The sequence below is a fragment of the Orcinus orca genome, chromosome 20 (assembly GCF_937001465.1).
Source record: "Orcinus orca chromosome 20, mOrcOrc1.1, whole genome shotgun sequence".
NCBI lineage: Eukaryota > Metazoa > Chordata > Mammalia > Artiodactyla > Delphinidae > Orcinus > Orcinus orca.
This window is the reverse complement of record NC_064578.1, coordinates 57,611,149-57,628,713: the sequence shown is the minus strand read 5'-3', so window position 1 is coordinate 57,628,713 and position 17,565 is coordinate 57,611,149. Positions and strand designations below refer to the sequence as shown.

The window sequence follows — 17,565 nt, the reverse complement described above, 5'->3', positions numbered from 1 at the left end:
CTTATCATATAAATAACTGCAAACACAGATAATTAGCAAGCTCCTTGTTCTATTCTATTTTTTGGCTTTTGCCAGTAGCATCCTATAGTTATTATTATACTTTATACATAGTAAGGCAAGTTCGTTTTGTTAAACTGATTTTTTTTTACAAAATTTGTGTTATTTTATTTATTTATTTATTTTAAATTAATTAATTTATTTTTATTTATTTATTTTGGCTGTGTTGGGTCTTCCTTGCTGCTCGTGGGCTTTCTCTAATTGCGGCAAGCGGGGGCTACTCTTCATTGCAGTGCGCGGGCTTCTCATTGCAGTGGTTTCTCTTGCTGCAGAGCATGGGCTCTAGGAGCGTGGGCTTCAGTAGTTGCAGCATGTGGGCTCAGTAGTTGTGGCACACGGTCCTTAGAGCACAGGCTCAGGAGTTGTGGCGCACGGGCTGAGTTGCTCCACGGCATGTAGGATCTTCCCGGACCAGGGCTCGAACCCATGTCTCCTGCATTGGCAGGCGGATTCTTAACCACTGCGCCACCAGGGAAGCCCCAGCATTAACTTTTGTAATTATTTTTATATAATTTATAGACATTTCATTTATATGCGTCAATTTTTTGGAGTTACTGCTGTACCAAAATTGTGCAGGAGCAACTTCTTCAGGTGGAATCCTGTGACATCGGTGCTCAATTTCCTTGCTTCTCTTACATGGCAAATAGTTTCAGGATTATCTTGGAAAGCTGGTGTCCTAAATGTAATTAAGATATTTTTTCCTCTCCTCAAGACACTCTGTTTACTTATACTGGGTCTTATATTGAGTCCATAAACTGGGTACTAGAATTAGGCATTTTTGTAGGGTTGTCCAAATTTTCCAGAATTTTTTTTCAATGGAAAGGGAAACGAAATATATATCAGTTTAAAATCTAATACTATACTAGTTAGTGTTGTTTTTTATCAAATGTGGATTTTAAGTTTTATTAAAATTCTTTGGTTTTATATTTGCATTTATTTTGTCTCACATAAAAACTCTTTCCCATTTATTTTAAAATGTTTTATTCCAAAATACTCTACCAATGCATTATAGTAAAATATATAAACAATACGTAAGGTTTCTTTGTAGGTAGTTTTTATATATTTATTTATTCATTTATTTATTTATGGTTGTGTTGGGTCTTTGTTGCGGTGTGCGGGCTTCTCATTGCAGTGGCTTCTCTCATTGCGGACATGGTCTCTAGGCACATGGGCTTCAGTAGTTGCTGCACACAGGCTCAATAGTTGTGGCTCACGGTCTTAGTTGCTCCACAGCATGTGGGATCTTTCCGGACCAGGGATCGACCCCGTGTCCCCTGCATTGGCAGGCGGATTCTCAACCACTGAGCCACCAGGGAAGCCCTGTAGGTAGTTTTGCCTCATATTTTCCCCTTAGGGATATACAGTCAAAATTCTGTATTTGCAATTCACTTGAAGTATTTCATTTACACATGGAGACCAACAACTGGATATTCAATCACTGTTTTTAACCTGTGTATTTAGTGGTTTTAAAACATTTACTTTGCTTTAATATAATTTAATAATTATGCGAAACATGTACACTTGTACAAATAAAACACTCTAACAAGTTTTTTACTTAAAAGTCTAGCTTTAAATTCTGCCCGATCCTATACAAATATGTGTTCTATGCCTGTATTTTCATTCCTTCATATAATTGGAAAAACTCCAGCACACTCTGCACACAGTTTTGTAGCTGGCTTTTCAATGCATAATGCATCCAGGTCATAACTGTAGATCAGAGTGTAGAGATTCTCTTCACTCCATTTACAAATGTAGAAAACTCTGTTGCACAGATGGACCATAATGCATTCACCCAGATCCCATAAATAGGCATTACATGTTTCCAAGTAGAACCAGAATCTTCAGGAGTAACCCCTGCCCCCATAAACACATACTTAATGCTCATTTAAATTGAGAAAGTCTGTGTTACACTTAGCACTGGAAGTTACTGGGCATGGTGGTGATGGTAACATATTTCTTTTTGTTGGTTGAATTGCGAATTCCTCTGGCTCCAACTAAAATCAATGTCCCATAGTTACTGATGTGATGGCTTCTTCAAAGTGGGAAATGGGAATTATCTTAGTCACTCAGATGGGAGTGGGAATCCTCGGGAACTCATTCCTCCTTTGTCTTTATAACTTCACTTTGCTCACTGGACACAAGGTCAGACCCACAGATTTGATTCTCAATCAACCAGTCCTAGCCAACTCCTTGGTGCTTTTCTCTAGAGGGATCCCTCATACAATGACAGCTTTTGGATCAAAATATTTCCTGAGTGAGGCTGGATGTAAATTTCTCTTCTATTTTCAAAGGGTGGCCAGAGGGACTTGTCTTAGCACTACTTCCATCCTCAGTGGCTTCCAAAGCATTAGGCTTTGCCCCAATTTCTCTAAGTGGATGGAGCTCAGAATGAGATCACCAAAGTGCATTGCCTTCTATTGCTTCCTTTGCTGGATCTTGCATTTTTTGGTAAATATCCTTATTCCTTTTCAAATGACTAATCCAAAGCACAGTGAAAACTTTAGTACTAATATAAAAGTAAATTATGGATACTGTTCCTCACTGAATCCAGACAGGATTATAAGTTTTGTAGTTACAGCCATATTCTTCACAATAGACTTCATATGTTCAGGCCTCATGGTCTGGACTAGTGGCTCCATGGTCGTTTCCCTGTACAGGCACATGTATCAAGTCCAACACATTCATAGCAACAGCCATTCTTCCAGATATGCTGCTGAGGCCAGAGCCACATGTACCATCTTGATCCTTGTGAGCTCCTTTTTCTCCTTTTACTCACTGTCTTCTCTTTTGTCTATTTGGATGAGTTCATTTGTTATTCCAGACCAGTGGCTGGTGGATACCTCTATATTTTTGTCTTTATGTTTCCCAACATTCAGCCCCTTTCTGCTGATTTGCAGTGATACTCGTGTCACTCGTAAGGCAGTTTTTTTTTTTAATCTTCTAGGCAAGGAAAACACTTTGGCCTCTCCTGTTGCGGAGCACAGGCTCCGGACGCACAGGCTCAGCGGCCATGGCTCACGGGCCCAGCCGCTCCGCGGCATGTGGGATCTTCCCGGACCGGGGCACGAACCCGTGTCCCCTGCATCAGCAGGCGGACTCTCAACCACTGCGCCACCAGGGAAGCCTGGAAAACACTTTTTGCTAATTTGGTTGTGACCACTTGATTCTATTCTCTACAGAAATTCAATTTTTTTCCTCATCTATTAATATTTGGTTGACTAATAATTTTCATATTCTTGATAGGAAAGTATATTCTATACAGATGGGAACACTTAGGTCCTAAAATTCATATTCCTATAAGAGATCTAATATTGTAGGTGAATATTTATACAATTAAACTAGCTGTTTTAGCTACATCAAAAAAAATTTCGGGCTTCCCTGGTGGCGCAGTGGTTGGGGGTCCGCCTGCCAGTGCGGGGGACACGGGTTCGAGCCCTGGTCCGGGAGGATCCCACATGCCGCGGAGCATCTGGGCCCGTGGGCCACAACTACTGAGCCTGTGCTCTAGAGCCCGTGAGCCACAGCTGCTGAGCCTGCATGCCACAGCTGCTGGGGCCCACGCGCCTAGAGTCCGTGCTCTGCAGCGGGACAGGCCACCGCGGTGAGGGGCCTGCACCGCAGCGGGGAGTGGCTTCCGCTCGCCGCGGCTGGAGGGGGCCCGCGCGCAGCAATGAAGACCCAGCAGCCAAAAATAAATAAATAAAATAAATTAAAAAAAATTTCATGAAATTCTGAAATAGTCCAACAGAAAAATTTTTAATTTGGGAATTTGGACAAAAATCTGTCACTTTGCAGTTTTTGTTTTTGTTTTTTTTTTTACTTTGCAGTTTCTTGGTGTGTGTATATATACTAGTAAATTATAACAAGAAATTTGTGGGCTTCCCTGGTGGCGCAGTGGTTAAGAATCCGCCTGCCAATGCAGGGGACACGGGATCGAGCCCTGGTCCGGGAAGATCCTACATGCCGCAGAGCAACTAAGCCCGTGCGCCAGAACTACTGAGCCTGCGCTCTAGAGCCTGCGAGCCACAACTACTGAGCCCACGTGCCACAACTACTGAAGCCCGCGTGCCTAGAACCCATGCTCCGCAACAAGAGAAGCCACCGCAACGGAGAGTAGCCCCCGTTCACCGCAACTAGAGAAAGCCCGCGCCCAGCAACGAATACCCAACACAGCCAAAAATAAATAAATAAATTTATTTTTAAAAATTTGCCATTTCAATAATTTTCAAGTATACAATTCAGTGGCATTAAATATGGGCCCGAAAGTGCCTTCGGTTTTTTAAGTAAAAATAAAAGACACATTTTTCGTTTTCACCAAGAACTTTATTGAACAACGTATTCACCCTTTTGTTCCACTACCTTCTGCCATTTTTCAGGCAACTTCATAATTCCATCTTCTCAAAACTTTTAATCTTTTTGAGCAAAGACCTGTTCCAGGTGCCTTTTACAGTCTTCCAAGGAACTGAAATTTTTTCCATTAAGAGAATTTTGTAAAGACCGAAATAAATGGAAACGCGAAGGTGCAATGTCTGTTGAATACAGCGGACGAATCAGAACTTCCCAGCCAAGCTGTAACAGTTTTTTCCTGGTCATCAAAGAAACATGCAGTCTTGTGGTACCCTGATGGAAGATTATGCGTTTCCTGTTGGCTAATTCTGGGCGCTTTTCATCGAGTGCTGCTTTCAGTTTGTCTAATTTGGAGCAGTACTTGTTGGAATTAATCGTTTGGTTTTCCGGAAGGAGCTCATAATAGAGGACTCCCTTCCAATCCCTCCATATACACAACATCACCTTCTTTGGATGAAGACCAGCCTTTGGTGTGATTGGTGGTAGTTCATTTCGCTTGCCCCATGATCTCTTCCATTCCACATTATTGTACAGTATCACTTTTCATCGCCCGTCACAATTTGTTTTAAAAATGGAACATTTTCATTATGCTTCAGTAGAGAATCACATGTGGAAATATGGTCAAGAAGGTTTTTTTGCTTAACTTATGTGGAACCCAAACATCAAAGCGATGAACATAACCAAGCTGGTGCAAATTATTTTCAACGCTTGATTTGGATATTTTGAGTATGTTGGCTATCTCCTGTGTGGTATAACGTTGATTGTTCTCAGTTAATGTCTTAATTGATCACTATCAACTTCAACTTGTCTACATGACTGTGGAGCATTGTCCAGCAAGAAATCTCCAGCATGAAATTTTGCAAACCACTTTTTTTTTTTTAAAGAGGATGTTGGCGGTAGGAGTTTATTAATTAATTAATTTACTTTTTTTTTTTTTTGCTGTGTTGTGTCTTTGTTTCTGCGCGAGGGCTTTCTCTAGTTGTGGCAAGCGGGGGCCACTCTTCATCGCGGTGCATGGACCCCTCACTATCGTGGCTTCTCCTGTTGCGGAGCACAGTCTCCAGACGCGCAGGCTCAGTAGTTGTGGCTCACAGGCCCAGTTGCTCCGCAGCATGTGGGATCCTCCCAGACCAGGGCTCGAACCCGTGTCCCCCGCACTAGCAGGCAAACTCTCAACTACTGCGCCACCAGGGAAGCCCCTGCAAACCACTTTTGACATGTTCAATCAGTCACAGCACCTTCTCCATACACTGCACAAATCTTTTTCTGCATTTCAGTTGTGTTTTTACCTTTCTTGAAATAATAAAGTATAATATACCAAAAGGTTGCCTTTTTTCTTCCATGTTCAATATTCAAATGGCTACACAAAAATTCACCAATTTCGATAAGTATTTTTTAAAATGCATACTGATATGACAGCTGTCACATAAGATCTAACAACATTGTTTCGAATGAAGTTAAAGACAACTAAGTGCTACTATAGCCATCTTACAGAAAAAAAAACCCGAAATTTTTAGCCCACCGATTATTTTCAATATTTTGCTTCTACCACCCCTAGCTTAAAAAAAAAAATCAAACCAAATGGAAAATGTGTATCCATTGAGAAATAATCCCCCATTCCCCTCTCCATCCAGCCCCTGGAAACCTCTAATCTACTTTCAGTCTGTACAAGCTTTTCTATTCTAGATATTCCTTACAAGTGGAATAGTACAATATTTTTCCTTTCATGTCTGGCTTTAATTGTTTGACATGTTTTGAAGGTTCATCATATTGTGACATGTATCAGAACTTTATTCCTTTTCATGACTGAATAATATTCCAATGTATGAATGTACCACATTTAAAAATCTATTCATGTGTTAATGGACACTTCAGTTGTTACCACCTTTTGGCTATCGTGAATAATGTTGCTATGAAAATTGTTGCACACGAATGTGTTTGAGTCCCTGCTTTCAATTCTTTCAGGTTTCCCAAGGAGTGGAATTGCTGAGTCCAGTGGCATTTCTGTATTAAGTTTTTGAGGACCTGCTAAACCGGTTTTCATATTATTAAACTGTTTTTCACCTTGCAGCATTTTACATTCCCATCAGCAATGTGCGAGTGTTCCAATTTCTCCACAGCCTCATCCATACTTGTTATTTCCCCTTTTCTCCCCATAGTCATCCTGGTAGATGTAGACTGGTATCTCACGGTTTTGATTAGAATTTCCCACGTGTATAATGATGTTGACATTTTACTGAAAAACAGGAGTATTTTACTCCTGTTTTTATTGATCCTTTATTTTACAGTAATTTACTCCTGTTTTTCATGATCCTTTTCCTCCATTTTCCCCTCTCTTCTGGCCTCCCATCAGTGAACAAACATGGACTGATACCTACTTTCTTAACGGGAAAACTCCCTTTCGCCCACCACTTCCTTAAAGCTTTATCTGTTCCATTTTCTGAGGCTCCCTGGCTCCTCTTCCCCCGTGCCCATCCTAGTCACGCTTGCAGCCCACATGTTAAATTCCTTTCCTCATAGTGCCTCTTCTATTCCCCAAATAAGTCAGGGAAAGCCATCTTTCTTTCTGTGAGTAAACTGCGCATAGCAAAACTGATTGCAACAGGATGTAGACATATCCTATTAGGAACAGATGTAGTATATAATATGACTTGAGCCTGTCATTTTGGGATTTTCCTCCCCTCTTATTCAGCTCAAAAAATAATTTCCCTAACTCCAGTAAGTCTCTATCTAGAAGGGGCTCCTACTCAAATCATATTTCTTCCAGCCTTTAAATTATTTGGAAGTTTCATGCTGTACTATGTGGATTTCCATGCAGTCAAAGCTCAGGGCAGAGGAGGAGGATTGAATTCCTGTGTGGACCTGACCGAAAATGGTATGTGAGCAATGAAGATGCCTGAGAAATCTGCATGGGTCACCAAGGTGTCTGCAAGAAAGCTAAACTGTGCCTGTTCAGCGTGAGACTTCACAGGGATGCCCAGAGAACTGCGGCTAGGGCTGAGAACCGGCCGGAGATTGCACAGGCTGCACAGCGCCGGTGATATTAGAATCCTGACCGACCAGAGTGGGGATACCTCCCTGAACAACTTAGGTGGTCAGTGGAGACCCCAGAAAGGCTTCACCTAGGAGTAACAGGGTGCCCTAATATATATGCTCCTACCCTGGTCAGGCAGCATTGCAGCAGCTGGTGGAGGGGCAAGGAGGGAATGAGAGCAGCAACGATCCCCTAGCTGCCTGCATTTAGGCTTTGACGGTGTCCTACCTCCCCATAGGGGTTTCCTAGTCTAGGAATTCTCTTCAAGTAATTTACAACCCTCTCTTTTAATAACGGGATGAGTTATGCTTCAGCAGAATCGCGCATTGAATTGTGTCGCTTTTCCAGACACCCCGACTCTGGGAAGAAGTGCAGGTGTGGGCGGTGGGGAAACCACTGCCAGCGTACCCCATCCGCAGCAGGGCCTCCCTCAGAAGGACCCTGGCCCAAGCGCAGGCTGGTCTAGGGTCCTCCCTGTGCTCCACGCTGGGGGGGGGGGTGGTTCTGTGACAATCTCTCCCTTCTCCCGTGCTCCAAGGGAACGCCGTTAGTTCTTTTCCTCCAGGAACAGATGCACTTCAAGGCAGCGAAGCCATGTGTGATCTGAGGTCGCATCTTGGAGAGGACAATGAGGCCTAGGCACAGTGGGTGTGGCAGGAGGGACAGGCTGCAACTCCGGACCCTACAGTGCCCGCTGGTTGCGGGCTCACAGTGACTCAGGCAGAGAGGAGGGGGGCGCGGGAGCCGGAGGAGACATCCAGGGAGAGTGGGCACCTCCTCTCTGCCTGAGTAACTGAGCCCGCTGGCTGCGGGCTCACAGTGACTCAGGCAGAGAGGAGGGGGGTGCGGGAGCCGGAGGAGACATCCAGGGAGAGTGGGCACCTCCGTGGACGTCTTTAATGGCACTCCCCTTGGGGTTGAGTCTCCATTCCTGGCCGCAGAGTCTGCGGTCCCCCCTTTTCACCTAAGGGCCGAATCCCAACTTTCACACGCAGCCGCCAGGGGGCGCCGGCCGGTCCAGGAGAGATGCGGGCTACGAGTTGCCCTGGGGCCTTTCCCCGGGGAGAGCAGGGAGCTGCAGGGACGCTCAAAGGGCCTCCAGACCCCGCGGAGGTTCCCGGGTTCACCAGAGTCCTCCTGGGAAGGGTCAACCTGGAGCCCCCAGACGGTCTCCCCCGGCCCCTCTGGGCTTCAGGCGCGAGGTCTCTACTGCTGGTCCCAGGATGAAGGTCCTCACCCCTCCCCCTACAGAGGTCAAGCGCACACCCCGGTCGCCAGCGACAAGTCCGCGCTGCTCTCCGGAAGCCGAGTCCCCGCCTGACGCCCTCGAGGCAGAGTCTCAAATTTTCGCCTACAAAGTCAACTCCCGACCTTTCCAGGCGACACCCCAGGAGGCGCAGCCAAACCTGCCAACCCTGATCTGGTCAGATCACAAGCCCGTTTTGCGGTCAGGGGTCGGAGAGGGGTGGGAGCGGCTCTCACACAAGGGAGGGAACTCAGGACTTTTCGCAAAGGGTGCTGACTGTGTCTTCCCCCAACCCCCGCTCCGGGAGAGACCTCCCATGTAGCCCGCGACAACCCGGGTCAGCGTAGGGGTTCCCATGTGGGGTCGAAGCGTCGCCGACCCCTCATCCGGACACTTTCCGGGCAACCTCCGTACAGGCCCACAGGGTAGACCGCCGCCCGGGCCATAGAGCCCTAACACGGCCTCCGGGACTCCGCGATCTCGGTGTGGGCTCCCTCCTCTGTGGCTGGTGGGGCCATGGGAACTACGCTACCCACAATGCCGGAGGCCGAGGGCCAAGACTAGCAGCCAATGAACGCCCGAAAGCAGGGCGTTTTCTCGTTCGGACCAGAGGATGTGGGTGGGACTTCTGGCCCCGCTGTTGTGGCAGTCACCATGGCTGCTCCAGTGTCCAACAGCGATACGGGTACTTTAGGAGAGCGGAGTCAGGATCGGGGTGACCAGAGCGAGGAGGCTTTAGAGGAGAGGTTGTCCCCACTGCACAGCGGCGAGTCTGCAGAGCCGCGGCGGTAGATGACGATTGTACACGAGTTCCATCTCTGTCGCCCACCACCTAAGACCCCGCTCCTCCCAGACTCCGATGGCGGCGGCCGCGCCGAGGGACCCGCCTCAGGTAAACGCTCATCCTACTGGCCCTGACCGCCCTCACCCCACCAGACACTAAAGACCCAAGTGCGGGGCGCCTGCTCATGTCTATGCAGTATAGATCCCTGTGTCCAGAAGAGTGAGTATCTCATGGGTGGAGTCCCCATATCTAAAAAACAGTGTGATGAGATGTTGGGAGAGTGTTACAGGCAGAGAGACCGGTTTATGTAAAGTTGTGGAGGGGCGATTGAGCCCGAATCATTCCCACTTGGGATGGCAAGTTGAGGAGTTTTAATCTCAGGACGTTATGGAGGGTTGTGAATAGAAGAGGCACATGGTGTGAGTTAGGCTTTTCAAATTTTCCAGAAGTTGCTCAGAGTAAGAACAGACTGGAAAGGGGATGAAAACACTGAGCCACAGGGCGGTTGGGTTTTTATCCAAGATCATACAGTTGTAAGAGCACGAAGAACAGAGACTCAGAGATAATGCAGTCATCCCAGGTCACCTTGCTCCAGGGCTGGACAGGGGTACAGGGAGACCTGAGCCTACTGAGCCTGCCATGATTACATCCCTCTAATGACCTCCCTCTTCCTACAGACTCCCATGACTACAGAAGTGCTTATGGACTGTACAAAGGTGAGTGGAGGATATTCCAGGCCTTCAATAGTCCTGACCCACCCTTTGTCTCTGGGATTGTGTCCTGGGATTTTTCCAGTCCATGGACCTGGAGACCCTGAAGAAACCCCAAGCCCACATTTGGTTGTCTCTGGGAGGCACAATTTGGGACTCCAGGGGAATTACCTGACAAGAGGACATATGCCCTAATGCCAGGCTCAGAGTTTAGATGACGTCTCCCTGCCCACGTGCTTGTTGTTGGTGTGGGCAGATACAGTGATCTTGATACCATGAGAAGAGAGCAGGTATCTGAGGCCCCAGGGCCTGATATTTCCTCTAAGGCGGGAACACTGGAAGGAGGATGAGCAGAGGATGGATGTCTGGGTGAAGGAACTTGGGTCCTAGAAGAGAAGTTGATCATGGAATTATCTGTCCTCATCCTGGCAGGACTGTGTGACCTTTGAGGACGTGGCCATTTACTTCTCGCAGGAGGAGTGGGGGTTCCTTGATGAGGCTCAGAGACGCCTGTACCACAAGGTGATGCTGGAGAACTTTTTACTTACAGCCTCAATGGGTAAGGCCCTCACCCAAGGGTCCTGGTCTCTATCTTACCTTCTGTCCCCCAGAGGCAGCTCTGCCCTTTCCACAGACAGACCATGGGCTCTGCTAACTTCCCCACTTTCTTGGCATATGTGTTGTGGGTACCAGTGCTGAGCTGTGTGCACTGCCCACCCCAAGTAGTTCTAAATCCTGTTGCACCAAGCTTGCAGGGAAGGATCTCGGATTTAGGAGTCTTGCAGTCAGCCTAAAACAAAGCATCTCACCTTGTTTGCCCTCACTCTGGCAGAATGAATGTGTCCAGATCCATGACACCTGGTGTCCCGAGTTCTGATTGAGTCGGTAATTTTAATAATATTTATAATTAGTATTTAACAATATGTATATATGATATATAATTTTTACTGATGTTAGATATGGGGTCCTGATGGATGGGACCACAATATTATAGTAATCCACCATGAGGCACCTTTAATTTTTCCAGATTTAAGGACAGACATAATTGGGCTTTAGAATGGAAAAACAGTGGGGATAATCACCCCTTCATTTATTAGATTTTCTATAGTAAGTTTTAATCCTTGAAGGCCCTGTTTTAACATACATTGGGCTATATTACCTATTTTAACTGGGTGGCCTGTGAGGTACCATTTTATTAAGCCAATTTGTGTCAAAGACTTATGTTAATTTAAAATTATTATTCAGCATGTTAGAGCAGCTGTGCCCAATATGGGATAGTTTTGGGTGCTATGACATTGGAAAATTTAAGAAAGGCTACAGTTCAAGTGAGACATACCTATTTTTCTCTGTTTTGTATTTAGTTACATTCCTAAGAGTATACAGTTATGGTGTGTAAAAATAGTGTAATCCTGGGACTTCCCTGACTGTCCTGTGGTTAAGACTCTGTCCTTCCACTGCAGGGGGTGTGGGTTTGATCCCTGGTCGGGGAGTTAAGATCCTGCATGCTGTGTGGCCAAAAAAGTAGTGGAATGCTCACATATAATTTGAGCCCCACTAATAATTACGTTTACGAAGTTTGACCATTGGTTCCTTTTAGTAAATGTTAAAAGTTATTTATTTATTTATATTTAAACCATTATACTTAAACCATTGTACTAAGGAATGATTGACATTTAAAAAGGTGTACACATTTCCTGGATACAACTCAATAAGTTTGGGAATAAGTATACATCCTTGAAACCATCACCACCATCAAGACGATAAACATACATATCCACTGCCTCCCACCCCTTTATTATTATCATCAGCATTATTAATTGGTGTGTGTGTGTGTGTGTGTGTGGTAAGAACACTTAGGTTGCTTCCATATCTTAACTATTGTAAATAATGCTGCAATGAACAGAGGGGTGCATATATCTTTTCAAATTAGTGTTTTTGTTTTGTTCAGATAAGTACCCAGAAGTGGAATTGCTGGATTGTATGGTAGTTCTATTTTTAATTTTTTGACGTGTCCCCATATTGTTTTCCATAGTGGCTGCAACAATTTACATTCCTACCAATAGTGCATAAGCGTTCCCTTTTCTCCACAGCCTCACCAGCACTTGTTATTTGTTGTCTTGGTAACAGCCATTCTGAGAGGTGTGAGGTGATACCTCATGTGGTTTGATTTGCATTTCCTTGATGGTTAGTGATGTTGAACATTGTTTCATGTGTCTGTTGGCCATCTGTATGTCTTCTTTGGAAAAAAGTCCATTCACATCCTCTGCTCATTTTTTAATTGGGCCGTTTGTTTGTTTTCTTTGATATTGAGTTTACACGTAAGTTTTTTGGGGTTTTTTACATGTAAGTTTTTAATCCATTTTGAGTTGTTTTTGTGTATGGTGTAAGGTAAGGGTCCAATTTCATTCTTTTGCATGTAGATATCCAGTTTTCCCAGCACCACTTATTGAACAGGCTACCCTTTTCTAGTTTGTATTCTTGGCCCCCTTCGCAAACATTAGTTGACCATATATGCGGAGGGTTATTTCTGTGCTCTTTATTCTGTTCCATTGTTCTATGTGTCTGTTTTTATGCCAGTACTATACTATTTTGATTACTGTAGCTTTGTAATATATATAATTTGAAATCAAGAAGTGTGACGGGGCTTCCCTTGTGGCGCAGTTGTTGACAGTCCGCCTGCCGATGCAGGGGACATGGGTTTGTGCCCTGGCCCGGGAAGATCTCACATGCCACGGAGCGGCTGGGCCTGTGAGCCATGGCTGCTGAGCCTGTGCGTCCGGAGCCTGTACGCCACAACAGTGAGAGACCCGTGTACAGCAAAAAAAAAGAAAAAGAAGTGTGATGCCTCTAGGTTTGTTCTTCTTGCTTAAGAATGCCTTGGCTATTCAGGGTCTTTTGTGGTTCCATATGAATTTTAGGATTTTTTTTTTCTACTTCAGTGAAAAATGCCATTGGCATTTTGAAAAGGGTTGCATTGAGTCTGTAGATAGCTTTGGGTAGTATATTTAAGAATATTAATTTTTCCAGTCCATGAACAGAAGACCTCTTGCCATTTAGTTCTGTCTTTAATATTTTTTATCAATGTTTTATAGTTTTCAGTGTAAAGATCCTTTCACCTCCATGTTTAAATCTCTTCCTAAGGGTGTTTTTTGTTTTGTCTTTTTATCATCATAAAAGGAATTGGTTCTTAGTTTCTTTTTTTTTTTTTCTTTTTTTTTTTTTGCGGTCCATGGGCCTCTCACTGTTGTGGCCTCTCCCATTGCGGAGCACAGGCTCTGCAGCTATCTGATTTTTATCCTTCTTTCTATTAATGTGGTATATCACATTTATTGTGTTTGCTGAAATGTCTTTGCATCCCAAAGGTAAATCCCAGTTGAACATGCTGTATGATACTATTTTTTAAAAAATAAATTTATTTATTTATTTATTTTTGGCTGTGTAGGGTCTTTGTTGCTTTGCATTGGCTTTCTCTAGTTGCGGTGAGCAGGGGCTACTCTTCGTTGTGGTACACGGGCTTCTCATTGTTGTGGTTTCTCTTGTTGTGGAGCACGGGCTCTAGGCGCGCAGGCTTCAGTAGTTGTGGCACATTGGCTCAGTAATTGTGGCTTGTGGTCTCTACAGCTCAGGCTCAGTAGTTGTGACACACGGGCTTAGTTGCTTTGTGGCATGTGGGATCTTCCCGGGCCAGGGCTCTAACCCATGTCCCTTGCATTGGCAGGCAGATTCTTAACCACTGCATCACCAGGAAAGCCCTGTATGATACTTTTAATGTGCTGTTGAATTTGGTTTACTGTATTTTGCTGAGGATTTTTGCATCTATGTTCATCGGGGATATTGGCCTTTGATTTTCTTGTGTTGTAGTGTTCTTATCTGACTTTGGTGTAAGGGTGATACTGGCTTTGTAAAATGAGTTTTGTTGTGTTCCCTCCTCTTCAGTTTTTTTGAGGATTGGTATTAAATGTTTCATAGGATTTACCAGTGAAACCATCAAACACTGGGATTTTCTTTTGGGGGAGGTTTATTATTACTGATCCAATATCCTTACTCATTATTGGTCTTCTCTGATTTTCTATTTCTTCAAAATTAAATCTTGGTAGGTTGTATATTTCTAGGAATGTATCCATTTCTTCTAGGTTATCCAATTTGTTGGTGTATAATTATTCATAGTAGTGTCTTATGATCCTTGTATTTCTGTGGGATCAATGGTAATGTTTCCTCTTTCATTTATAATTTTATTTATTTGAGTCCTCTCTTTTTTTTCTTAGTCTAAGAGGTTTGTCAATTTTATCTTTTTCAAAAAATCTTAGTTTTGATCTTTTCTATTGTTTTTCTAGTCTCTATTTTGTTTATTTCCACTTTTATCTTTACTGTTTCCCTCCTTCTGATAACATTGTGCTTAGTTTGTTCTTTTTCTAGTCTTTGAAGTGTGAAGATAGTGTGTTTACAATCTTTCTTTTTTTCTTAGTGTAGATATGTATCTGCTATAAAACCTTCCCCTTTTAGAACTGCTTTTCCTGGGTCTCGTAAGTTTTGGTATTTTGTGTTTCCATTTTCATTTGTCTCAATATATTTTTTGATTTCCCTTTTGATTTCATCTTTAACTCATTGGTTGTTCAAGAGTGTGTTATTTAATTTCCACATATTTGTGAATCTTCCCATTCTCCTCCTGTCATTATTTTCTATGTTTATCTTATTTTGATCAGAAAAGATATTTGATATGATTTCAGTTTTCTTAAATTGGTTAAGACTTGTTTTGTAGCCTACCATATGATCTATCCTGGAGAATTTTCCCTGCACTCTTGAGTAGTGTGTGTTCTGTATTTGATGAAATGTTCTATATATGTCTGTTAGATACATTTGGTTTATAGTGTTCAAGTCCACTGTTTCCCTGGCCGTGAAGGTTTTTTGTTTTTTGGGGGGCTTTTTTTGGCGGTACGTGGGCCTCTCACTGTCATGGCCTCTCCCATTGCAGAGCACAGGCTCTAGATGCACAGGCTCAGCGGCCATGGCTCACAGGCCCAGCCGCTCCGTGGCATGGGGGATCTTCCCGGACTGGGGCACGAACCCGTGTCCCCCGCATCGGCAGGCAGACTCTCAACCACTGCGCCACTAGGGAAGCCCATGAAGGTTTTTTAAGATGTCAAAACATCATATTATACAGAAAGCTTATAAAAGAACATGATTAATACTCTCCCATCATAATCAGCATGATTCACAAATATTTCTCTTCTTTCAGTTTGTTTGCATGGAACAGAGAAGAAAGAGACACGTTCTGGGCAAAATGTTTCCCTAGAAGTTTTGTCACAGGTCAGGACTCCAAAGGTAGGTCTAATCAGCCAGAAGGCTCACCCCGGTGAGAAATGTGTCCCAATCCTGAAAGACACTTTGCACTTGGCTTACCTACCTGGGCAGAAACCATACTTGACTGGGGCATGTGCAAACCTACGACAGCTTCAGAAGCATTTCAGTGCAAATAAAAGTGACATGGATAGGACATCATTTGTAAAGAGTTGCATATTCCATGTGTCAGGGCATCCCTTCAGCTGTAGGAAGGTTGGAAAGGACTTCCCAGCTACTTTGGGTCTTCTCCAGCACCAGATCACTCCCACTTGTGAGAAACTCAACAAAATCACCAAGTGTGGGGAGGCCTTTCATGGTAGGAAAAGTCATTACAAGTTGTATGAATGTGGGAAAGCTTCCAGCTACAAACAGAGTCTTGTTTACCACCCAAGTGTCTCTACTAGGAAAAAGGTTTATGAGTCTAGCAAATATGGGAAAGCCTTGCGCTGTAAGTACTCACTTGTTCAGCTCCAGAGAGTCCACACTGGAGAAAGGCCTTACGAGTGCAGTGAATGTGGAAAATCTTTTAGGCAAAGAGCCACCCTCATTATACACCAGAGAGTTCACACTGGAGAAAGGCCTTATAAATGTGGCGAGTGTGGAAAATCCTTTAATCAGTGCTCCAATCTTATTGAACACTACAGAATTCACAGTGGAGAAAGGCCTTATGGGTGTGAGGAATGTGGAAAAGCCTTTGGGTGCAAATCCAATCTTGTTCGGCACCAGAGAACCCACACTGGAGAAAAGCCTTATGAGTGCAGTGAATGTGGGAAATTCTTTAGACAAAGCTTCACACTTGTTCAACACCGGAGAATTCACACCACAGCAAGGCCTTTTGTGTGTGTCCAGTGTGGGAAATCCTTTAGCCAAAGAGCCACTCTCGTTAGACACCAGAGAGTTCACACTAGTGAAAGGCCTTATGAGTGTGGGGCATGTGGGAAAGCCTTTGGATCCAAATCCAAACTCGATCGGCACAACAGAAGTCACACTGGAGAAAGGCCTTATGAGTGTGGTGAATGTGGGAAGTCTTTCAGACAAAGCTACAGCCTCGTTGAACACCAGCGAATTCATAGTAGAACAAGACCCTTTGAGTGTGTCCCGTGTGGGAAGTCCTTTAGCAGAAGAGCCATCTTCACTAAACACCAGAGAATTCACACTGGAGAAAGGCCTTATAAATGTGGCGAGTGTGGGAAATCCTTTAGTAGAAGCACCAGCCTTATTCAGCACTACAGTATTCACACTGGGGCAAGGCCTTATGAGTGTGGGCAGTGTGGAAAATCCTTCAGGCAAAAGTCTGTCCTTATTCAACACCAGGTAGTTCACACTGGAGAAAGGCCTTATGAATGTGGCGAATTTTGGAAATCCTTTAGCCAGCGCTCCAGCCTCAATCTCCACCGAAAATTTCACACCAGGGAGAGGCCCCATGAACACAGGAAGTATGGGAAATACTTTACTCCAAACAGCTAACATTGTTTAGTACCAGGAAGTCCACACTCTGAGAAAGGCCTTAGACCTCAAGGAATTGCTGTCTCCTCACTCATTATAATAGCACTAGACAGCTTCTGTGAGGGAGCCGTCTGCCTTGAAATTGAACCTCATACCTCCCACTTTCCAGAGGGGTGAAATTCCCAATGAGTTCCAGGGACCTGTGAAGCTTACAGGAACTACAGTCCATGTTCTAAACTCCCCAGGGCCCTTGTCAGCGTTACATCTCTGACATTTTCTCTGGTAGAACCCACCTCACCTCTCCTGCCTTGCACAGTATTTCATTGGTCACCCTGATGTGCTAACACAAGGCAGATGTCTGTGCTCTCTCCTTTTCCCTGGAGGAAATCTTGAGTAGTCTGTGCCCTTACATTTTCCTATTTCCAGTTGATTAAGTATGAGTCTGACCCTTCATCAAAATTGTTGGTTTCACATGACATTTGTGGTTGATATTCCTGCCTCAAAGTCACCAACTGGTAATTGCCTTGCCCCCTCCCCCCACCATTGCTCTGGTTTGTGCAGCAATAAAGGTCTTATTGTTTAATCTACCTTTAATCTTGGG

At 44.3% G+C, this 17,565-nt stretch overlaps 1 protein-coding gene across 2 annotated transcripts; it reads left to right on the top strand.

Moving 5' to 3' along the window:
* Nucleotides 1–9,152: 9,152 nt before the first annotated feature.
* On the top strand, nucleotides 9,153–16,985 carry LOC101285138 (zinc finger protein interacting with ribonucleoprotein K-like). Of its 2 annotated transcripts, none has more exons than XM_033411864.2 (4): nucleotides 9,153–9,576; nucleotides 10,146–10,184; nucleotides 10,611–10,737; nucleotides 15,415–16,985. In XM_033411864.2, the coding sequence occupies exons 1-4, from the start codon at nucleotides 9,544–9,546 to the stop codon at nucleotides 16,983–16,985; spliced, it is 1,770 nt and encodes a 589-aa protein (XP_033267755.1). In that variant the 5' UTR covers nucleotides 9,153–9,543. The 2 variants fall into 2 exon arrangements, with proteins under 2 accessions (XP_033267755.1, XP_033267756.1); XM_033411865.2 differs by having other exon boundaries at nucleotides 9,153–9,687.
* The last annotated feature ends 580 nt before the right edge of the window (nucleotides 16,986–17,565 follow it).